This window comes from Mobula birostris, chromosome 2 (genome assembly GCF_030028105.1).
Source record: "Mobula birostris isolate sMobBir1 chromosome 2, sMobBir1.hap1, whole genome shotgun sequence".
NCBI lineage: Eukaryota > Metazoa > Chordata > Chondrichthyes > Myliobatiformes > Myliobatidae > Mobula > Mobula birostris.
The window spans coordinates 231,228,693-231,250,306 of record NC_092371.1 but is presented as its reverse complement, the minus strand read 5'-3'; the positions used below and the strand labels follow the sequence as shown (position 1 = coordinate 231,250,306).

Below are 21,614 nucleotides of genomic sequence, written 5' to 3'. Positions count from 1 at the left end.
TGCTGGGGGTCTTTAAGAGACACCACTCCTTGAAGATATCCTGGGTACTTTGTAGGCTATGATGATCTCTGCTGCACCTGATGACCCTGTGATCAATGTCTTAGAGGCCACTGTTAGGATGTCTTTGAAGAGGGTGAACCCTGCAAGGCGGAAGGTCCCAATGGAGTACCTGGTAAAGCTCTGAAAACCTGTGCCAACCAACTAACCAGAGTATTTGAGGACATTTTCAACCTCTTACTTTTACGGGTGGAATTTCCCACTTGCTTCAAAAAGGCAACAATTATACCAGTGCCTAAGAATAATAATATGAGCTGCCTTAATGACTATCCCCCGGTAGCACTCGCATCTACAGTGATGAAATGCTTTGAGAGTTTGGTCATGACTGGACTGAACTCCTGCCTCAGCAAGAACCTGGACCCACTGCAATTTGCCTATCGCCACAATAGGTCAATGGCAGATTGAATCTCAATGGCTCTCCACATGGCTTTAGACCACCTGGACAACACAAACACCTATGTCAAGATGCTGTTCATCGACTATAGCTCAGCAATTAATACCGTCATTCCTACCATCCTGATTGAGAAGTTGCAGAACCTGGACCTCTGTATCTCCCTCTACAATTGGATCCTCAACTTCCTAACTGGAAGACCACAATCTGTGCAGATTGGTGTTAACATCTCCTCCTCGCTGACGATCAACACTGGTGCACCTCAGGGGTGTCTGCTCTACTCTCTATATACACATGACTGTGTGGCTAGGCATAGCTCAAGTACCATTTATAAATTTGCTGATGATACAACCATTGTTGGTAGAATCTCAGGTGGTGATGAGGGGGCGTACAGGAGCGAGATAACGCCAACTAGTGGAGTGGTGCAGCAGCAAAGCCAGATAAAGGAGAGATCAGGAGATCTTGTGACAGAAGTGTGTGGGTGTGACAGGTGGACGGAACCAGATGGGGGAGGAGGTTATAATGTAATTGGATCATTAGGAGAGAAACACACACACACACACACACACACACACACACACACAGTAAACATTACCTAAATTTGGAAAACTCAGTATTCATACCATTGAATTGTAAATTACTCGGGCAGATTAGGAACAGGCCCCACCCTGGATAGCCACTGCAGAGAGAGAACACATGCTCTGTGACTCTGTCACCTGCTCTACACTTGGCCCTGCTGATGTAAGAGTGACTACATCAAGAGTACTGAATGCAGTAGACAACGTTGGAGGAGATAAATCTTTACCTCACCTTTAAGTCCCCTGATGGTGGAAGTGTGGGAACGCATGTTGAACCTCCTGCATTTGCAAGGGGAAGTGACAGGGTTGGGGAGGAAGGAGTAGACCAGGGAGTCACATGGAGAATGCAGGAAGCAGAAACAGGTGGGGAGCAGCAGATGTTGCTGGTGGTGGCATCTCATTGCAGCTGGTGGAAATGACGGAATATGAAGTGCTGGAAACAGAGACTGGTGGAGTAAACAGTGACGACTATGGGACCTTCATCTCTTTTCTGTTTGGAGAAAGTGGGCGTGAGAGCTGAAGTCTGAGAGAAAATGGAAGTATGAAAGAAGGCTCCATCAACCACAGTGGAGCAGCAACCATGCTTCCTGATGTAGGAGGATGTTTCAGATGACCAGGAATGAGAGAAGTTATGGCAGAAACAAACAGACGTAAGAGAAAGGGATGGCATCCTTAAAAGGGACAGGGAACAGAAAGATTCATAGTCAAGGGAATTGTGGGAGTCTTTGGTTGTGTAGTAAAAGTCAATGGACAGTTTGTCTCCCAAGATGGAAAGTAAATAAATAGTGGGAAAAATGGATCATTCAGAAATTTGATGGCAGAGGGGAAGAAGCTGTTCGTAAGTTGTTAAGTGTGTGTCTTCAAGCACTTGTACTTGTTCTCCAATGGTAGTAACAAGAAGAGGAAATGCTCTGGATGGTGAGGGTTATTAATGATGGATGCCACCTTCTTGAGGCACTGCCTTCTAAAGATGTCTTCAATAGTTGTGAGGGCTATGCCCATGAAGGGTCTGGCTGAGACCACAAACCTCTATAGCCTCTTGAGATCCTGCACATCAGGACTTCCATACAACCAGTCAGAATGCTCTCCACAGTACATCTGCAGAAATTTACAAGATTTTGTTGATACACCAAATCTCTTCAAGCTGCTACTGAAGAAGAGCCACTGGGATGCCTTCTTCAAGATTGCCATCAATGTGTTGGGCCCTGAACAGATCCTCTGACATGCTGATACTCAAGAACTTGATGCTGCTCACACTTGGCATCGCTGACCCCTCAATGAGAACTGGTGTATGTTCTTCTGACTTCCCCTTCCTGAAATCCAGAATCAATTCCTTGCTCTCACTTATATTGAGTATGAGGTTGTTATTGCAACACCACTCAACTGATCTACCTCATCCTCGTATGCCTCCTTGTCAACACCTGAGATTTTACCAACAATTGGAGCTGTGCATGCCGACACAGTCATGGGTGTAGAGAGAGCAGAGCAGTAGGTGAAGCACGCATCCTTGAGGTGCGCCTGGTTGACTGTCAGTGAGGAGGAGATGTCATCACCATTCTCTGTTGACTGTAAGGATCCAGTTGCTGACGGAGGTACTGAGGGGCCTGTTAGAAGCTTGGTGATTAACAGTGAGAGGATGATAGTGTTGAACGCCAAGATGTAATTGATAAGCTTGTGTTTTGCTGTTGCCTAGATATTACAAAGAAGAGTGGAGAGCTTGTAAACCTGTAGTGGTGGTAAGCAAATTGCAGGAGGTCCAGGTTCTTGCTTAGGCAGCAGTTAATAAGCAACCTCTCAAAGCACTCACATCTATTGTGTTGAAGTGTTATCAGGCAGTAGTTATTGAGGCAGCTCACCCTGCTCTTCTTGGGCACTGATACAATTGTTGCCCTTTTATAAAGCATGTGAGAACTTCAGACTGCAACAGTGAGAAGATGATGATGTCCTTGATCACTCCAGAAGGCCGGTCGGCTACTGTTTTCAGTGCACAGCACACAGTTGGGGCTTGACACCTTGCAACGAGCCCACCCTCTTGAAGGATATTCTGGCAGGTCAAGAACCTGAACCCACTGCAATTTGCCTATTGCTACAATAGGCCTACGGCAGACACAATATCAACGGCTCTTCATATGGCCTAAGATCATCTGGACAATACAAACACCTATGTCAAGATGCTGTTCATTGAGTATAGCTCAGCGTTTAACATCATCGTTCCTATAGTCCTGATCAAAAAGTTACAGACCCTGGGCCTCTGTACCACCCTCTGCAACTAGATCCTCAGCTTCTTGACTCGAAGACCACAACCTGTGCAGTCTGGTGATAATATCTCCTCCTTGCTGATGATCAACACTGGTGAATTGAATTTGAATTTGAATAGAATTGACTTTATTACTTACATCCTTCATATATATGAGGAGTAAAAATCTTTACATTTCGTCTCTGTTCAAATGTGCAATTATAGTCATTTATAATAAATATTATGTACAACAGGGTAGTCAATATAACATAGAAACACAGGTGCGTCAGCATGAATTAAGCAGACTAATGGCCTGGTGGAAGAAGCTGTCCCTGAACCTGTTGGTCCTGGCTTTTATGCTGTGGTACCTATTCCCGGATGGTAGCAGCTGGAACAGCTTGTGGTTGGGGTGACTCAGGTCCCCAATGATCCTTCGGGCCCTTTTTGCACACCTATCTTTGTAAATGTCCTGAATAGTGGGAAGTTCACATCTACAGATGTGCTGGGCTGTCCGCACTACTCTCTGCAGAGTCAGGGGTGTGTGCTTAGCTCAGTTCTCTATTCCCTCTATACTCATGACTGTGTGCCTAGGTGAGCTCAAATACCATCTATAAATTTACTGATGATACAACAATTGCTGCCAGAATCTCAGGTGGAGATGAGAGGGCACAGAGGAGCGAGATATACCAGCTAATTGAGGGGTGTTGCACTCAACATCAGTAAGACCAAGGTGATGATTGTGAAAGAGTAAGACAAGAGAACACATACCAATCCTCAAAGAAGGATCAGAACTGGAGAGAGTGAGCAATTTCAAAATTCCTGGGTGTCAATATCTCTGAGGATCTAACCTGGTCCCAACATATCAATGCAGTTATAATGAAGGCAAGACAGCGGCTATATTTCATTAGGAATTTGAGGAGATTTAGTTTGTCACCTAAAACACTCGAAAACTTTTACAGATGTATCACTGAGAGCATTTTGACAGGTTGCATCACCATCTGGTGTTGGGGGGCGGGGGTGCTACTGCACAGGATCGAAAGAAGCTACAGAAAGTTGTAAAATTAGTCAGCTCTATCTTGGGTACTAGCCTCCTTAGTATCTAAGACATCTTCAAGGTATGGTGCCTCAGAAAGGCAGCATCCATTATTAAGGACTCCCATCACAAAGAACATGCCCTTTTCTCATTGTTACCATCAGGAAGGAGATACAGAAGCCTGAAGGACACACTCAGTGATTCAGGAACAGCTTCTTCCCCTCTGCCATCTGATTCCTAAATGAACCTATGAACACTACCTCTCTTTCTTATTATTGTCGGTTTTTGCACTACTATTCTTAATTTTACTATTATATTTATATTTTTATACATACACACATGTACATATATATATATAGAACTACTGTATTAAAAAAGCCTGTGAAGAGTTTATTCACACTTCCTGTAATTGTTTTTTTTTCCCTATATTTATCATGTATTGCATTATACTGCTGCCACTCAGTTAACAAATTCCACAAAACGTGCCAGTGATGTTAAACCTGATTCCGATTCTGGTGTCCAAGACAGAATCACAGGATTCCCGGATGCTGTGGGGATTCGCACGTCTAATGTTATTCTCCCTCTCAAAGCCAACATCAAAGGCATTGAGCTCATCGGGGAATGAAGCATTTATGCCTTATAGTAAGCAACAGCACGCAAATGCTGTCACAGCTGCCGTGCACCTGATTGCACGGGAGCAGACGAACAGATGCTGTGGAAATCAGAAAAGTGAGCAATTAGTTAACAAAAACAGTTCAAGTACAAAAGATATGAGTGTTGGGGGGCCAGTAAAAACAAATTTAGCATGATTTGTCAAGTTCAATGAAGGAGAATAGTGAACACAGTAAAGTGGGAACTTTAAACCTGACTAAACTTGGAAGAAGTGATACATTAATATAACTGATATTTGTAAGGCATCTTGGGATTATTGCAATTGTTGTTGATTTGACACAACATTTTTTTTGGCATTTTTGCAATGGATTTTCTGCAAACATCAGAACAAAATACTTGAGCATTCAAGCTCCTTTCAATAGTCAAATTTTGCTAAGCTATGAAAATAAATCATAACCAGCAGTTTTTTTCGTGAAATAGATCCTCTAATATAGGTGAAATACATAGGAATTCTTCAGTTTCCTGTCTAATAATAAATCTAAGGATTAGTTAGGACAACCAAAAAAAGAACTTACCAAAGAGACTACTAGAATGTTGTTGTTTAGATAAGGGTTTCAATTCATTTGATCCCCATGCGTGACGTTTATAATTTTCCCAAGCATGTTTCATCATCTACAAAACATAATAGAATATTGTGTTATTCTGTTATGAAGGGAAAATGTACAAATTATCATGAAAGACACACATGGACTTTTTTTAGATTAAAGTGGTTTTTCTCAGCACACCAATACTTGTATTTAATTGTGTATTATACATGTTATATGATTTCAAATGTAACAATCAGAACTGCAGCTTTAGAAATTGAATTTTTATCAGTACATTTAATTCTTTTGAGTTTTTATAATCAGATTAATATGTAAAGAGGCGGAAATGACTTATCACCATCCTTAAACTTGTAAGTGCACTTGCAGAGAAAAGTAAATGGGCTCCAGACTGAAACCACATAAGAAAATTGCAGAAGTAGTAAATATAAGAAAAACTGAGCAAGCTATATTCCCCTCCGTCTCTATCGCAACGCCAGCTTATTTTCCAGATTGAGAATGAACTCTATAAATTGTCCATATCTAATTACCTAAAGAGGCTGCAGCCTCGTCCTTGAAGTGCTGACATCCTTTTACAAAAGGGATGGATGTTATTTTAAGCACATTTCAAAACAGCAAAAGTGAAGAGATAGTGAAGAATTTTTATGGAAAATTGGGGAGAAATTGTTGCGTATTATTCAAGTGCTCACTGTTGCAAAACTCCAACACACAAGGTTCAAAGATTTTCAGCCTGAAAAGTGTAGCACAAGAACAGACCCTTAACCCATTATATCTGCGCTAATCACAATACCAATTCTAAACTAATCCCATCTGCCTGCAAACAGTCCATATTCCTTTATCCCACCCTGTGCATGTGCCTGTCTGATTGCTTCTTAAATATTGCTATCATACACCATACTCCAACCTCACCACTAGCACATTCCAGATACCTACTAATCTCTGCAAAAGATATGGTTCACTAATCTGCTTTAAATGTTCTCTTTTTCATCTTAAGGATATACCCACTAGTATTTGATGCTTCCACTCTGGATAAAGTTTCTGACCATCCACCCTATCGATGCCTTCCATAGTTTTATCAGGTTAACCCTCAACCTTCCGTGTTCCTGAAAGGTAATCCAGGTTTCTCCAGCCTTTCGTGGGGTCCTTCATAATACTGTTTGGTTTACGGGTGCAGCGTGTGGTGTAAATGTCTATAGTGGTGGGAAGAGGGACCCCGATGACCACATCATCACCCGGTTTCTCAACTTCAGTAAAACTAAGATCTCTGACTTCAGGAAAGGAGGACAAGCACGCAGCAGCCTGCATTGGTGAACAGGCAATGGTGAGGGTCATCAGCATTAACTTCCTGTACTTCAACATATTAGACGACCTGCCCTGGACCCAGAATGTAGATGCAATCACAAGACACACCGTCGTCTCTACTTTCCTAGAATGTAGAGAGTTTGGCTCATCTCTGGATGCTCCAAACTTACACAGATGTACAGCTGAAAGTATCTTGACTGATTACAACATGGTCATGAGCAGCAATTTGAATGCACGGGAATGCAGAAAGCTACAGAGAGTAGTGGACTCAGCTCAAAACATCATTCCACATCCCTTCTCACCAATACAATTATCCTTCAGAAGCTGATGGGCAAACTGCTCTCACTGCGTCTCAACACCTCTCTCTGAAACTGCATCTTGGACTTCTTCACAAAAAAGCCACAGTCAGTCTGTGTTGGTAGCATCATCTCCTTTTCCATTATACTGAACAGCAGCACAACACCCACCCCCAGCCCGCCAAACTCCAGGGCTGTGTATTTAGGCCACTGCCATTCACACCGCTGACGCTTGATCCAGTTCAAACAGAATAATCCAAGTCGCTGACGACACAACAGTGTCTCATCAACAACGGTGATGACACAGTGTACAGAGAGGAGGTGCAGCAGCTCGTAAAATGTTGCAAGCATAACAACTCAAAGCGCTCGGCAGAGATGGTGCACGGTGCTCGGTGTCGGAGCACTGGTCTTCTTAGTTCTGATAAAAGTCTATCAACCTGAAGTGTTGACTGGATGTATCACTTCACAGATGTTGCTTCACCTGCTGAGTATTTCCAAGAATTTCCATTAATTCCAATCTGCAGCCTTTTGCTTTTCACCTATCGTGTACTTACCAGTAAAATTCCTATTTTTCTTTCTACTCTCCAAAACATTTTTTTTTTTCCCTGATCCATTTGTTGGGAATGTTGCTGTTTTAAAATGATAAACCAAACACAAAAACAGCTAAATCCCACAACAGAAGCCGATACCATCAGTGAGAATGAAGCGGATTGTTAGCTCTGGATAATTCAACCATTAATTCAATTTTCTGCAGTTAGTAAACAGTAGTTTTGCTGCATTAGAATACAAACATTTGTTAATTTTTCTTTGTATTTTAAGTATTGTACTGTAAATAGAAGCATTCAATGCACATCTGGGCTTTTGAGAGCAATTTTGATTATGCTGCGAAAGTAGGACAAGACCCAAATGAATTTCGAAATCAAAACCATTCAGACTTGTATAGAATAGTAATAACACCTATTATGGAAGCTCAAAACAGGCGCACAGGAAGATCAGGATAGATTGCTGCTAAAAATGTCAGATGTTGACCGAATGTCATGGTTAACTAATGCTCAGATAAAAACTACCCATCCCATGGGAGTATGTTAACTAATTACTATCCAAGAAATAATACAGCACAGGCCAGGCAGCATATATAGAAAAGAGTAAACAGTCAACATTTTGGGCTGAGATCCTTCATCAGGACTCCAATACTTGTTGGATTTTTAAGTCAATTGGTGATAACATACTAGGCTGTGGTGCCCGACATACCAAACTGACTGGAGTCTGCAAGTGAGAAAAGTGAGAATCCAGTTGCACAAGGAGGTATTGAGGCCAAGGTCATGAAGCTTACTGATTAGTTTAGAGATGCTTGATAGTATTGAATGCTGAGTTGTAGTTGATAAAGAGTATCCTGATAATTGCACCTTTGCTCTTTGCTACCAATAGGTCAATAAATCATAAAAGCTCTTATATTCTTAATTTTAGTGATGACATTAAACTCATGCCACATCAACCCCATGCAAGGATTATCATGCAAATCTTGCAATAGTGAACTTTAACCTATCTAAATGTTATGGAATTCTAAAAAAAGTGACTAATCACAATTTTTTTTCCTCTCAAATCTCAATTCTTGACACAGGAATTAAAGCTTATTGCAAAAAATAATGCCCAAGGGAACTATCAGTCTAAAAGATAATGCAGTTTTGTTAAGGATCCAGGCTTGAGTCGATGCTGCCCTTCGTGTTCACTTGGCAGAAGACAAGCCTTATTGTGTTCGATTGCAGATTGTTACTTTCATGGACTCAGGGTTATTTGCTATCTTATATGTGATATACGTGTATTTGTGTTGTCTGTGACTGTCTCGTGTTTTGTACCTTGGCCTCACAGTAACGATGTTTCGTTTGGCTACATTCACGGGCATTCATGTGTGGTTGAATTAAACTTGAACTTGAATTAAAATAAATACACTGTAATGATATAATATCAATATGCAACTCCTCCTCTACCTTCAAGACTATAAATATGCTTGTATGCCAGAAAACTTGCAACATCAAACATTTGTGACTGTTAGTTTTATCACTTATACATGCAAAATAATCTAATAGTTTTGCGAAGGATATGCAACAGAAAACTTCAAGTAAACCTCTAATAGTTTAAGTTGCATGTAAATTTCTATTCCGTTACCTTTTGTACAGATAAAATTAATATAATCTTTTCTGCAGTGTAGAATTTTTGTTTGAATTGGCTCACAGGCACTGAAGACAACGGCAAATAATTTTGTGAGTGACTTGTCAGGTGTTTTTCTACTCTAGAAACATGTACTAAAGACCTGAGTATTTTATGTTTTCTAACTTCAAAGCAATAAACTAATTCAAAGGAGGATACCAGAGTCTGAAATGTGAGTCTAATTTTGATTTTACTTTAAGCGAGGCATGCATGTATCATGTGATAGTGTGACGATGTATGCAATTCGCATATTTATACATACAATCTATAATTAATTATTTAAATAAGAATGCTTAATCAAAATATGTACACATTACTCAAACATTACTGAAAATAATAAATGCACAACAGTACAGAATAAAATGCTCATCAGTTTCCAGATAATTTCCAGAATGTTAAGATGCAGCATTAGAACACATCTACTATATAGAGGAGAAAGAAAAGGACAGGAGGGTAAACTACCTTTTCAGCCTCAAATAATTCATTTTACAAGGTTTATAGACATGGAGTACAGTATTAAAAGTTACACATTTTTGTACCACATTATGGCATGAGTGTAAGAACTTGCTTTGTACAAGTCACACAATAATAAGACCATAAGACAAAGGAGCAGAAATTGGCCATTCGGCCCATCGAGTCTGCTATGCCATCTTTTCATGAGCTGATACATTCTGCCATTTAATCCTACTCCCCCACCTTCGCACCATAACCTTTGATGCCCTGGCTACTCAGATATATATCAATCTCTGCCTTAAATACACCCAATGACTTGGCCTCCATTGCAGCCCGTGGCAACAAATTCTATAGATTCAGCACCCTCTGGCTAAAAAAATTTCTTCACATCTCTGTTCTGAATGGGTGCCCTTCAATCCTTAAGTCATGTCCTCTCGTACTAGACTCCCTCATCATGGGAAACAACTTTGCCACATCCACTCTGTCCATGCCTTTCAACATTCCAAATGTTTCTATGAGGTCTGCCCTCATTTTTCTAAACTCCAAGGATTACAGTCCAAGAGCAGACAAATGTTCCTCATATGTTAACCCTCTCATTCCCGGAATCATTCTGGTGAATCTTCTCTGTACCCACTCCAACATCAGCACATCCTTTCTTAAATAAGGAGACCAAAACTGCCCACAGTACTCCAAGTGAGGTCTCACCAGCGCCTTATAGAGCCTCAACATCACATCCCTGCTCCTATACTCTATTCCTCTAGAAATGAATCCAACATTGCATTCGCCTTCTTCACCACTGACTCAACCTGGTGGTTAACATTAAGGGTATCCTGTACGAGGACTCCCAAGTTCCGTTGCATCTCAGAACTTTAAATTCTCTCCCTGTTTAGAAAATAGTCTGCCCGTTTATTTCTTCTCCCAAAGTGCATAACCATACACTTTCCAACACTGTATTTCATTTGCCACCTCTTTGCCCATTCTTTCAATCTATCCAAGTCTCTCTGCAGACTCTCTGTTTCCTCAGCACTACCAGCCCCTCCACCTATCTTCATATCATCAGCAAACTTAGCCACAAAGCCATCTATTCCATAATCCAAATCGTTGATGTACAACATAAAAAGAAACGGCCCCAACACAGACCCCTGTGGAACACCACTGGTAACCGGCAGCCAACCAGAATAGGATCCCTTTATTCCCACTCTCTGTTCCCAGCCAATCAGCCAATGCTCTATCCCCATATGTAACTTTCCTGTAATTCCATGGGCTCTAATCTCGTTAAAGAGCCTTATGTGTGGCATCTTGTCAATGCCTTCTGAAAATCTAAATATACAACATTCACTGCATCTCCCTTGTCTAGCCTACTTGTAATTTCCTCAAAAAATTGTAATAGGTTTGCCAGGCAGGGTTTTCCTTTAAGGAATCCATGCTGAGTTCTGCCTGTCTTGTCATATGCCTCCAGGTACTCTGTAACCTCATCCTTGACAATTGACTCCAACAACTTCCCAACCACCGATGTCAAGCTTACAGGTCTATAATTTCCTTTTTGCTTCCTTGCCCTCTTCTTAAATAGCGGAGTGACATTTGCAATCTTCCAGTCTTCTGGAACCATGCCAGAATCTATCGACTTTTGAAAGATCATCGCTAATGCCTCTGCAATCTCCACAGCTACTTCCTTCAGAACATGAGGGTGCATTCCATCTGGTCCAGGAGATTTATCTACCTTTAGACTGTTCAGCTTCCTGAGTACTTTCTCTGTCGTAATCGTGACTGCGCACGCTTCTCTTCCCTGCCACCCTTGAGTGTCCGGTATACTGCTGATGCCTTCCTCAGTGAAGACTGATGCAAAATACTCGTTCAGTTCCTCCGCCATCTCCTTATCTCCCATTACAATTTCTCCAGCATCATTTTCTATCGGTCCTATATCTACTTTCACCTGTCTTTTACTCCTTATATACTTGAAAAAGCTTTTAGTATCCTCTTTGATATTATTTGCTAGCTTCCTTTCATAGTTAATCTTTTCCCTCTTAATGACCTTCTAAGTTTCCTTTTGTAAGCTTTTAAAAACTTCCCAATTGTCTGTCTTCCTACTAATTTTTGCTTCCTTGTATGCCCGCTCCTTTGCTTTAACTTTGGCTTTGACTTCTCGTCAGCCACAGTTGCATCCTTTTTCCATTCGAAAATTTCTTCTTTTTTGGAATATACCTGTCTTGCACCTTCCTCACTTCTCACATAAACTCCAGCCACTGCTGCTCTGCCGTCCTTCCCGCCAGTGTCCCTTTCCAGTCAACTTTGGCCAGTTCCTCTCTCATGCCACTGTAATTTCCTTTACTCCACTGAAATATGGACGCATCAGATTTCGGCTTCTCTTTTTCAAATTTCACGGTGAACTCAAGCATGTTATGATCACTGTCTCCTAAGGGTTCCTTCACCTCAATCTCTCTAATCACCTCCGGTTCATTACACAATACGCAATCCAGTACAGCCGATCCTCTAGTGGGCTCAACAACAAGCTGTTCTAAAAATCTATTCTACAAATCCTCTCTCTTGAGTTCCAGTGCCGAACTGATTTTCCCAATCCACTCACCTGTTAAAATCCCTCACAATTATCATAACACTGCCCTTCTGACAAGCCTTTTCTATTTCCTGTTGTAATTTGTAGTCCACATCCCTGCAGCTGTTTGGAGGCCTATAAATAACTGCCATTAGGGTCCTTTTACCCCTGCGATTTCTTAGCTCAACCCTTAAAGATTCTGTATACTAGTAATCTCAGAATCTAAGATTGAACCATTACAGCAAATACAATGATCCCAGTTTCTGACTGCACAGAAACAAGTGGTTGTTACTCCTGCTGTAGATGTGTTAAATGTTTAAGAATCAACACATCATGATTATTGCATCACCTATGTTTCTTCCATCCACTACTCATTCTTCAGGACTCATATTTTATTGGACTTATCCACCACCAGATGCTTGTTGAACTGTTTGTTTTTAAGCTGTTCAAGGCACAGAATTTCCATTCCAGTGATGTTTTACAAATATGGCTAATCAGCACGTCTCCAGGTAATTTTCAAACTAGTGTTTTCTGGACACAAGTCAAGAATCCCTTTACAGTTGCTAACTAATTACCAAACTTTTTAGAAGTCTGGTTCCTTTCCAACTCAGGATTGCTATCCATTTGTCTTCTCTTGAGTGTTTTAGTTAAAATACTCATTAAAAGAAAACGGGAGAAGAAAGGAGGGATAATTATATCTGAGGAAGAATGGACAATACGGAGGTAGCAATGGAAGTGTACCAGTTCACAGAAATGGAGGGAACTTGGATGGAAAAACTTGATAAGATATTTTATTACACCCTCTCAGAAATCCTATTATGATAGTAACCTCCCTGTTTGCTGGAGAAATTGTGGAAATCAAAATGCCAACCATTATCATATTTTCTGGGATTGCCCTGATATCAAAGACTATTTGAATGGGATACTCAATGCCCTACAAGACATCTTTAAATGTGAAATACCCTTAGAAAGTAAGACTTCCGGTATATACCTCGAGTGGTTGAAAAGAGACAAATATTTAATGAATATACTGTTGGTGGCTGGTAAAAAGACTCTAACCAGGAAATCGTTATCACAGGAGAACCCAACTTTAAATGTATGGATGGAAATTACAATGGACATTTACAAAATGGAGAAGATAACAGCAGCTGTTAATCATAGGTTGGAACAATTTGATTCATACTGGGAAAAAATGGTTTAACTACATAACACCTCATAGGTCTGATTTTATTCTCACAAATCAATGAATATGTTGTTAAAAAATCACTCCTTACTTATACATAGTTTTCTCCTTTTGTTTGTGTAAGTGTTTCTCTTTTCTGTAAGTGTATACCTCAGATAAATATTATGTGGAGATTTGTGGCAAATATGAATGTGTGATAGAAACATAGAAAATAGGTGCAGGCCCTTCAAGCCTGCACCGCCATTCAGTATGATCATGGCTGATCATCCAACTCAGAACCCTGTACCAGCCTTCCCTCCATACCCCCAGATCACTTTAGCCACAAGGGCCATATCTAACTCCCTCTTAAATATAGCCAATGAACTGGCCTCAACTGTTTCCTGCGGCAGAGAATTCCACAGATTCACCACTCTCTGTGTGAAGAAGTTTTTCCTAATCTCAGTCCCAAAAGGCTTCCCCTTAATCCTCAAACTGTGACCCCTCGTTCTGGACTTCCCCAACATTGGGAACAATCTTCCTGCATCCAGCCTGTCCAATCCCTTTAGAATTTTATACGTTTCAATAAGATCCCCCCGTCAATCTTCTAAATTCCAACGAGTATAAGCCTAGTCAATCCAGTCTTTCATCATATGAAAGTCCTGCCATCCCAGGAATCAATCTGGTGAACCTTCTTTGTACTCCCTCTATGGCAAGGATATCTTTCCTCAGATTAGGGGACCAATACTGCACACAATACTCCAGGTGTGATCTCACCAAGGCCTTGTACAACTGCAGTAGTACCTCCCTGCTCCTGTACTCGAATCCGCCATATATATGTACAGTATCTGAAATACATCTTATGGAAATGTTCGTTTGATGTCGAACTTCAATAAAAAATAAATTACAAAAAAAAATCCTATTTGTCCTCATCAACCACTTCCACATCACTGATAGAGGAATAAATAAAAGGATAGGTAAACCTTGCCTTGTCTAGCTCCTCAGAAAAGGAGAGAGATTCCATGGCTCATTCATCTAGATTTATATGACTATGTAGGGTGGGTTGCAAATCTCAAATAAATTCCAAAATTTACCATGTACTTTATTTATCTAAGATCATGATGTTGAAAGCCTTTTAAACATAGATTAAAGGAAAATGAAAAGCCATTCTGAACTAAATGACGTTCTATGACCTTAATTTATTTCAATGACATCCAGCTTGAAAGATTTTAGAGATACCAATCTGAACTGATTAGAACAGGGGTCGGCAACCTTTTTGCCTCTGTGGGCTGGATCGCATATTAATGAGCGGACGGTGGGCCAGATAAATGCCATAAAAAACTTGAAATATGGGAATTATCCACTTAAGTACATCTAGTTATGTTTTGCCTCAAATTAATGAATAATGCATACTAGAAAATCATTTGTGCTTAAGGTTGCCGACCCCAGGATTAGAAGCAGAGTCCTGGTCATCTTAGTTATTGTTCGTGGCATTTGGTTAAGAATATGTTTCACCATCTTCATTCAAAATATGCTGTACTTTACAGAACAAAGTTCAGAAGGCCATAAAAACTGTATTTCATTTGTGGAGTGGAAGACAAAGAAAAAAGTAAAATCACATCATGAGAATGTTAAGATAGCTTGCCATCAAAAAGGGCATCAATAAGGAGTTTTCTCCAATTTCCATCAATTCCTCCCTCTTACACATTCTCTCTTTTCCTATTCCCCATTCTAGTTTCTTTCTCACCCCTTCTCTTCTCAGTTGCCCATCACTCCATGGGTAACGCTTCTCCTTCCCTTCCCCACCCACCTCCCCTGCTCATGGACCACTGTCCTCTCCTATCAGACTGCATTTTCTTCAGCCCTTTATTTCTTCCACTTCCCAACTTCTCACTTCATCCCCTCCACCACCCACCTTTGCCCTTCAACTGGTTCCACCCATCACGTGCCAGCTTGTAACACCTTCCCCTTCCCCGCAAACTTATTCTGGGTTCTTCCTCCTTCCATCCAGTCCTGAGGATGGTTCTCGGCTTGAAACATCGACTGTTTATTCCTCATAGACAGGTAGATAGATAGATACTTTATTGATCCCACAACAGTGTCACCATAGCATTATAAGTGCACACATATATAAATATTGGAAGAGAACAAGAAAGAATTTTTAAAAAGTTACCTCAAACAGTCTAACTAGAGGAAGTTCCCCAGTTATAAGTTGACTCATTATTGACCCTAATGGCTGAGGGTAAGAATGAACTCATATAACGGTCTTTGGAGCAATATATTTGTCTTAGTCTATAACTAAAAGTGCTCCTCTATTCAACCAAGTTGGTATGCAGAGGGTGAGAAACGTTGTCCAGAATTGCCAGGATTTTCCGTAGGGTCCTTTGTTCTGCCACAGCCTCCAGTGTGTCCAGTTTGACTCCTATAACAGAGCCAGCCTTTCTAATCAGTTTATTGAGCCTGTTGGCTCCAGCAGGCTCAGTTTATTGAGCCTGTTGGCACCCATTGCCCCAGCACACCACCGCATAGAAGATCGTACTGGCAACAGCAGACTGGTAAAACATGCGAAGGACAGGCCCGCATACTTCAAAAGAACTCAGTCTCCTCAGGAAATGGCAGCGACTCTGGCCGTTCTTGTACATAGCCTCTGTGTTAGTGCTCTACTGAAGTCTGTCATCCAGGTGCACCCCCAGGTACTTGTAGGTCCCCACCACATCCACATCCTCACCATCAATATAAACAGGGAGCAGTGCAGGTTTAGTCTTCCTGAAGTCCATTACCATCTGCCTTGTCTTAATAATGTTAAGCTGCAGATGATTCGGTTTGCACTAAACGACAAAGTCCTCCACCAGGGACCTGCATCCATCACAACACCACCCCACACTCCCCGTCCTCCCTTTATACACCCATCAGAGAATTTCTGCAGAGAACATGATTCAGTGTTGTATCTAAAGTCTGAGCTATACAGGGTAAACTGGAAGGGAGCTAATACAGTCCCCTGAGGGGCCCCAGTGCTGCTTATAATCATACCTGACACACAGCTTTGAAGTCACACAAACTGTGGTCTGCCAGACAGGTAGTCCATTATCCAGGATACAATGGAAGTGCCAACCTGCAATGAATGAAGCTTTTCCCCCAGCAATGAGGGCTATACAGTATTGAAAGCACTTGGGGAAATCAAAAAAATGTGATCCTCACAGCGCTGCCTTGCTTATCCAAATGAGAGTAGGCTCTGTTCAGCAGGTAGACAGCATCGTTGACTCCAGTGAGCAGCTGGTAGGCAATCTGTGAGGGATCGAGGGCTGATCTGACCAAGGGGCGGAGGTGAGCCCCCACCAGCCTCTCTAGGGACTTCATGATGTGTGAGGTTAGGGTCACTGGACAGTAGTCATTCAAGACTTTCGGTTGGCCCTTCTTGGGTACTGGAACCACACATGATGTTTTTCACAAAGTTGGGACCATTTCCAGGCTGAGACTCAGATTGAGAATGCGCTGGAGAACCTTGAGTTTCACACCATCCGGTCCCAATGATTTGCTGTGCCTGAGTTTCCCCAGAACTCTTCTCACCCCTGCTCAGTGATGAAAGTCAGTCCGTGACAACTGGGCTGCTGGTGGAAGGTGGAGGCTGGAGGCTGGGGAGGCAAATATCTGGACTATAGCAGTTGGTGGATGGTAGGTGCAGGGCGAGGAGGGGATGCAGTCAGGGGTAGCCTGTATTGCTCATCCACATGTTGAACTGCCTGATCTGCTGAATTTTTCCAGCATTTTGTATGTGTTGCTCTGGATTATCAGGATCTGCAGAATCTCTTGTGCTTACAACTCATAATTTAAGAATTACAATCAATTACTCAATCCAAATTTAAACCATTTTATCCACATCTACTAACATTTTCATGTACACTGAACAGTGAAAAGCTACCAGGCTAGAGGAGTTTGCTTCTTCTCAATGACTTGGGCTTTTCTACAACATGCACACAACAGTATGTTAACAGCTAAGGGCTGTCACAAAGCTTCAGGCATTCAAGATGTTGGACACATCATACGAATGCAGCCTGTGTATGCTTTGTTAAAGTGCTCAGTGTATTGATCTTTGGTGTGCAAGTGTAAACAGTGTATGAATTACAAAACAATCCATTTCTCCGCCTGCAATGTCCCATGAGGATCTCTACCAGCCTCTTGACAGAAGCAATCAACTCAGGTAAAACACCATTGTCAAATTGTCACCTATTTAAATCTGCAACCGGCTGTGGTATCAGTAAATTCGCCTAGTTTTTTACAGTATTACAAATACAAAATAATAATTCCATGTGTTATTGAAAGTCAATATATTGACCTTGATTAAATATACTAGAGTGACCATTATCAAGCTATTGCTATATTCTCACCAAAAAGATGAGGGTAAAATAAACTGCATTCTAGATTAATATCCAAACTAAATTACAGATCAGCACTGCGAATGGAAAATGTTGAACAAAAACAAATAAACAATTTGGCCCCAGTTCTCAATTTATTGTGCATAATCTAAATAATGATCTTGTTAAGACCCATTTGTAATTCAAAGTATTAAATTTGTTGCAGAAACATCATTTGTATTCAATTTTGACTGATAAAAATAAACAATATCATTAACATAAACAGCAAGGTTTAAATAATTCAAATTTAGAAGAGATTTAGGTTTCTTTCACTGTTAAAATGCTGCAACATAGTTATAATTCAATGGCAAAATTACAATGCAATTTAGTTAGAATACAATGAAAACTAGCAACCAACAACATTCATCATTTCCTTATCACATACAGTATAAGCTGACTGAAAAAAGGGGAAATAACAAACCATAGCTATTGTCATACTTGTGCTGCACATTTTCTTGACACTGGTTCTCATGGGCTAAAAATCACTCTGGATTTTCTTTTAAATCTACACAAGTGACTGCAGTTGACAGACTCAAAATTCAAAGTAAATTTGAACATGTATGTCACCATATACAATGCTGAGATTCTTGTAGGATTTTCTATTCAAGGGCATTGGTGTTTCCATACTCTCCACCACACACCTATACAAGTTCGTCAGTGTTTTAGACGTCACGCCAAATCTTTGCAAACTCTTACGGAAGTAGAGATACTGCTATGCTTTCTCGGTAATTGCACTTACGTGTTCGGCCCAGGACAGGTCTTTTTAAATGATAGCACCAAGGAATTTAAAGTTGCTGACCCTCCCTACCTCTGATCCTCCAATGAGGGCTGATTCATTGGCCTCTGATTTCCTCCTGAAGTCAATAATCATCTCCTTAGTCTTGCTGACATTGAGTAAGAGGTTGCTGGTGTGAAAACACTCAGTCAGATTTTCAATTTCCCTTTTATATGCTGAATCATCACCACCTTTGATTCGGCCTATAACAGTGGTGTTGTCAGCAAACTCAAAGATAGTACTAGAGCTGTGCTTACCCACACAGTCACAAGTGTAAAGTGAGTAGAGTGGGGGGATAATTACAAAAACCTTGTGCTGTTATCTGTGCTGATGGAGATTGTGGAGAAGACATTGCCAATCAGAACTGACTGGGATCTACAGGTGAAGGAAATCAAGGACCTAATTACACAAGAAGGTACTGAGGCCAAGATCTTGAAGCTTATAGATTAGTTCTGAGGGTGTGATAGTATTGAAGGTCCAGCTGTAGTCGATGAAGGGAATCCTGATGTATGTACTTTTGCTGTCCTGATGTCCCAGGGTTGAGTAAAACACCAATGAAGTAGCATCTGTTGTGGACCTGTTGTGTCAGCAGGCAATTTGGAATGGATCTAAGTCACTTCTCAGGCAGGAGTTGATATGTTTCATCACCAACCTCTCAAACATTTCATCAGTGTGGATGTAAGTACAATTGGACAACAGTCATTGAGGCAGCTTACCATGTTCTTAAGCACTGGTATAATTGAAGCCTGCTTGAAGCAGGTGGGTAGCTCAGACTGCCAAAGTGAGAGATTAAAGGTCTCTGTGGACACTCCAGTCAGTGGATCAGCACAACTCAAGCCTGACTGAAGATTGCATTGAAGGTTGATATTCAATTATACACTTATATCAAATCATAATTATGTTTAAGATTGTTTGGTAAGCAGGCGGGCACTACTACTTTGGATTAACACACACACAAAAAATGCTGGAGGAACTCAGCAGGCCAAGCGGCATCTGTGGAAAAGAGTAAACAGTCGTCTTTTCATGCCAAGACCCTTCATCGAGACCTGAAACATCGACTATTTACTCTTTTACATAGATGCTGCCTGGCCACTGCGTTCCTCCAGCACTTGGTGTGTGTTGCTTTGGATTTCCAGCATCAGCAGATTTTCTCATGTTTGTGATACTATATTGGACCTCTACCCCGCTGTATTGCAATAAATGAAAATAAATAAATGAATATGGTATTGTCACATTTGTTTACATGGAAAGGACAAGGGATACACAGAACTCAACATATTTACACTGAAAAATATGTCTAAAGGCATTTTTAAAACACAGAATTTTTTTCAGTCTTGCAAACAATGACAATGCTTCCTGTTAGTGGCTCTTTGCATGTGGCGGCAATGGAAGTATCGGCTAAGGGGCAGCCAGGCCCCCAGGATGTGGGCAGAGTGGGAATTGCAGTATCCCAGGGAAGGTGTTCTTGGATACTGAGGGAAAAAAACAAATTTTTCCAATTCCAGATACTTTAGTAGATTCCTTCTGCAATAGTAATGACTAGTTCTCAAATTAGGAAATAACATTTACAGAGAAATCCCATACAATTATGCACAATTTCCCAATCAGTCATTTTAATTGGAAGAAAATTCTATCCATGAAGTTTCATTAACTTTAAACTAAACTACAATGGTAAAATGAATAGAAAAATTTACTGTAATTACAGGCTTTGAGACACTACCTCCACAAGGTATGAAACATTCCAAGGCAATGGATTACATCCTGATATTTTCTCATATACATAAAGATTCTCTTCTTATAAATCAAAAAGAATGCAAATCTCAAAATACAGAGAAGCAAGAGTCAAAAATCTCGCCTTTTTATTTTGTTCTTACTCGTTTGCATAAACAGCTAACTGATTACCAGAGAAAACAATGTTCCTTGTTTCTATTTTAGACTTTCTTTGATTCGACTGAATTGATTCTCAATTGTGCCCCTTCCATGGTAGTGACAGTTGTTGGGGGAAGTAGAGAAATTTTCTGTAATTCCTGCAAGCATTCTTCAAGCATAATTTGAATAATAAGATTTCAGTATAGCTTGCACTATTAGCATAAATTCTCAACAAATCAGTCAAGGCAAACATTACATAAATCAGTTAACACCAGACTTATTTCACATGCAAGCCACATCTTTCACAATCTGTGCACAATTTGCTTTGATTTTTTTTCTGTACAAATCTGAATCTTTCATTGGCTTTCCCAAATTCCGGTGTATTTGGCTACAATTTGCCTCACTTTAGGCCAGAATCTAGCAAAACAGGGAAAAAGAGGAACCACAGGGCTAGAACAAACCCCTCACAATGATACTCACAGCCAGGTTAGCCTTCCTCCCAGGCAAAGCTGCCAAACCAGTTATAACTTCTGAATATTTCTAAACATTCCCATCACTGAGTAAAATCTCAGAAAAGAACCTCAATTGAATAACTGCTGGCAAATTTCCATACTTTTATATTGGTATTAAAGCCAAAAAATTCCAATCACAATTGTTCTATTAAACCATACACAATCTCACTTCCACTTTAGGGGAAAGAGAGAAACAGTTTAAAAAAAAGATCAACTAGTCTGACATTAGTTGTAGCGTGTTAACAGAGCACACAGTAAGTAATAATAGGATTGATCAGAACCAACATGGAGTTATTCAAGAAAAAAACATCTTTGGAAAAATTTAAGAGTTCTTTGGGGTTGTAATTAATTGGACAGATAAGGGAGAAATCTGGATATGAGCATTTGCATTTAGGACTAATAAACCTAAGTGTACTGAGGACTGGTTAATAGGCAAGAGTCAGAATAAGAATAAATGAATTATTTAAAGTTTACAAACAAATTGATTGTTAAGATTAAATTTAAAGGGTTGGGCAGCCAGTGCAGAAGGGATCACAGCTGTGGCCTGTACTATTCACAAACATTTTCC

At 40.6% G+C, this 21,614-nt stretch overlaps 1 protein-coding gene across 1 annotated transcript in view; it reads right to left on the bottom strand.

The window, feature by feature from the left end:
- Nucleotides 1–21,614, bottom strand: part of man1a1 (mannosidase, alpha, class 1A, member 1) — a 497,115-nt gene that overhangs the window by 331,406 nt on the left and 144,095 nt on the right. Inside the window, exon 2 of the mRNA XM_072251590.1 lies at nucleotides 5,483–5,579. Coding sequence (XP_072107691.1) covers nucleotides 5,483–5,579 — 97 coding nt within the window. The remainder of the gene's footprint in view (nucleotides 1–5,482; nucleotides 5,580–21,614) is intronic.